Here is a 2607-nt window from a genome sequence, read left to right on the forward strand (position 1 = left end):
CGTCGTCGCCCCAGTTCGTAGCGGGCCGGACACGTGTCGGTGTCCCGAAACCGATTTGAAAAGAAACCGCTCCATAAACTCCGCCACGTAGCGAGACCACCTTCAGGTCCTTATCCTCGCCACATAGGCAGTCTCCCTGCTACGTACACCGAATCCACCACGTCATCGTGGACCGCACAGTTCTTATTTTTGTACCATCTCCCAATCGAGCTCGTCTGATGTGGTGGACTGGGTTCATGTGATTTTATTTTAATTTTATCGGTCCTCTTCTTCTTCTTAAATCCCCCCACCACCCCCTTCACACTCTCTCTCCGCTCAGAGCCCCTTCTCCACACGATCGTCGTCGAGTTGCGCCTTAAACCCTAGCGGAGAGGGGAGAGGGAGAGGGCTCGTTGATCGGATGTTTCGGGTAGCAATGGAGTCGTCTCCATTAATGATCGATGGCGATCATTTTGTTGTGATCGCGACCTTGTAGTCGTCGTCGTCGTCGTCTTCGTCTTCGTGAGGGGTTTAGGTTTTCGTTTAGTGGTGGAATTCGCTTGTTGATCTCGATCGGCTTTGGTTTTTTGTTTTTTTTTTTTACCTCGATTTCGCTTTTTCGGGAGGTCCTAATTCGCGTCAGGGTTTTTCCCATCGATCGATTCGGTGTTTGGCTTGGCAAATGCGGAGGTAGTGCTTCGGCGGAGGAGGAGGAGGAGGAGGAGGAGAAGTGAGGGTTTTGGGGGCGAGTATGCCGTTCCAGATCAAGATCCAGCCGATGGATTCGAAACAGGCGGCGCGGGGCGATCCCGCAAAGCAGGGGGGGAGGTCGCGGCTGAAGCGGCTCTTCGAGCGCCAGTTGCCGAGCGTCCTCATGGCCGGGGGCGAGGAAAGGGAGAGGGAGAGGGAGAGGGAGAGGGAGAAGGAGAGGGACGAGGGCAAGGGCGAGGGCGAACCGAGCTCCGTGGGCCTCGACCGCATGGTGCTCAGCTTCATCGAGGAGAGCAACGATCGCCCCCCGCGGGGCCGCTGCAACTGCTTCAACGGCCACCACGACGACAGCTCCGACGACGAGCTCGACCTCTACTTCGCCGACGCCCCCCGCTCCGCCGCCGCCGCCGCCGCCGTCGCCCCCGTCGACGCCGCCGAGCTCCTCAAGGTAGGGTCCCGATCCCCTTCCCCCCTCCTTTTTTTTCCCTCGAATTAGGGTTCCGATCCTCCCCTCCCCCGATCCCCCTGCTAGGGTTTGGTCCCCTGCACGAGCGTGGCCGAGCGCAACCTCCTCGCCGACGCCTCGAAGATCCTGGACCGTAGCAAGGGGCCCAAGGGCAAGGACAACTCCCGCTCCCTCCTCGCCGATGGCCTCAGAACCCTCGGCTACGACGCCGCCATTTGCAAATCTCGCTGGGACCGAACCCCTTCTTACCCCGCCGGTACCTCCCCACCCCTTCGTCTCCTCTCGTCGTTCTATATAACCCTCAATTCATCGAATCACGACCGCTGATCCGCGATCGGACGGCTCGCAGGGGAGCACGAGTACGTGGACGTGGTGGTGGTCCCCGGCGGCCGCCGCCTCATCGTGGAGGTGGACTTCCGCTCGGAGTTCGAGATCGCGCGGTCCACGAAGGCCTACCGCGCCGCCCTCCAATCCCTGCCGCCGATCTTCGTGGGCTCCTCCGACCGCCTCGCCCAGATCGTCTCCCTCCTCTCCGACGCCGCCCGCCTGAGCCTCAAGAAGAAGGGCCTCCACTTCCCCCCCTGGCGCAAGTCCGAGTACATGCGCGCCAAATGGCTCTCCCCCTTCCTCCGCCTCCCCGAACCCCCCCAACCACCCCCCAAACCCGACTCCCCCACCCCCTTCGACCTGCTGCGTCTCGCCCACGCTGCCCTCCCCCCTCCCGACGACCGGATCACCGTCCTCGTCGTCTCGGCGCCGCCGCAGCCCGAAGTCGTCACTACCGGGTTCGCTTCCGATTTTTGAGTTTTCAAATCCGTAAAAAAAAAAAAAAAAAAAAAACTTTTTTTNAAAAAAAAAAAAAAAAAAAAAACACTTTTTGGCTTTTGTTGTGGGATTTTGAGATGAGAGTATGTGTGTGTGTGCGCGCGCGCGTGTGTGTGAGAGAGCTCTCTAATGTTAGCGGTTTGGTTCCTTTTTTCTACCCCCAACCCCTTCTGAGGGCCTTCTTTTTTTTTTTTTCTTTCTTTTTTCACCTCTCTCTCTCCTAAGAACTAGATCTTTCAAAAGCTGTGTAGTGGGATGAAATTAAATATCCTCTTTTTTGGTTTTTTCTTTATATAATCTAATTTTGTCGCAGCGGCGCATCCGGTACGTTGATTCCTCACTCTTATCTCTCTTAATTTCCCCCCCTCCTAATTTTTGCGTAATTTTATATTGGTATTTACCATGGTTGAGTTCTAACTCTCTTTGATTATGTTTCTTGGTGCGTGGCAATGGAGGATGCGGAGGGGGGAATAAAGGTCGTGTTCGAAAGCTCTTGTCATTCTGTGTTAATTACTTAATCAATTAATTAATTAATCTTAAGATTTTATAATGATCTATATCTATGGGAAGAGGCCATTTAATTATTTTATTAGTATTTTTTTAAAAAAGTAATTTTTTTTTTTTTT

The 2607-nt window shown here is 54.6% G+C and overlaps 1 protein-coding gene across 3 annotated transcripts; it reads left to right on the forward strand.

Moving 5' to 3' along the window:
• LOC109715647 lies at positions 305 to 2314 on the forward strand. Of its 3 annotated transcripts, none has more exons than XM_020240761.1 (4): positions 305 to 1138; positions 1223 to 1412; positions 1506 to 1974; positions 2011 to 2314. In XM_020240761.1, the coding sequence occupies exons 1-3, from the start codon at positions 731 to 733 to the stop codon at positions 1958 to 1960; spliced, it is 1053 nt and encodes a 350-aa protein (XP_020096350.1). In that variant the 5' UTR covers positions 305 to 730; the 3' UTR covers positions 1961 to 1974; positions 2011 to 2314. The 3 variants fall into 3 exon arrangements, with proteins under 3 accessions (XP_020096350.1, XP_020096351.1, XP_020096349.1); XM_020240762.1 differs by having other exon boundaries at positions 1506 to 1975; positions 2006 to 2308; XM_020240760.1 differs by lacking the exon at positions 2011 to 2314 and having other exon boundaries at positions 1506 to 1996.

This window comes from Ananas comosus, linkage group 9, assembly GCF_001540865.1.
Source record: "Ananas comosus cultivar F153 linkage group 9, ASM154086v1, whole genome shotgun sequence".
Taxonomy (NCBI): domain Eukaryota; kingdom Viridiplantae; phylum Streptophyta; class Magnoliopsida; order Poales; family Bromeliaceae; genus Ananas; species Ananas comosus.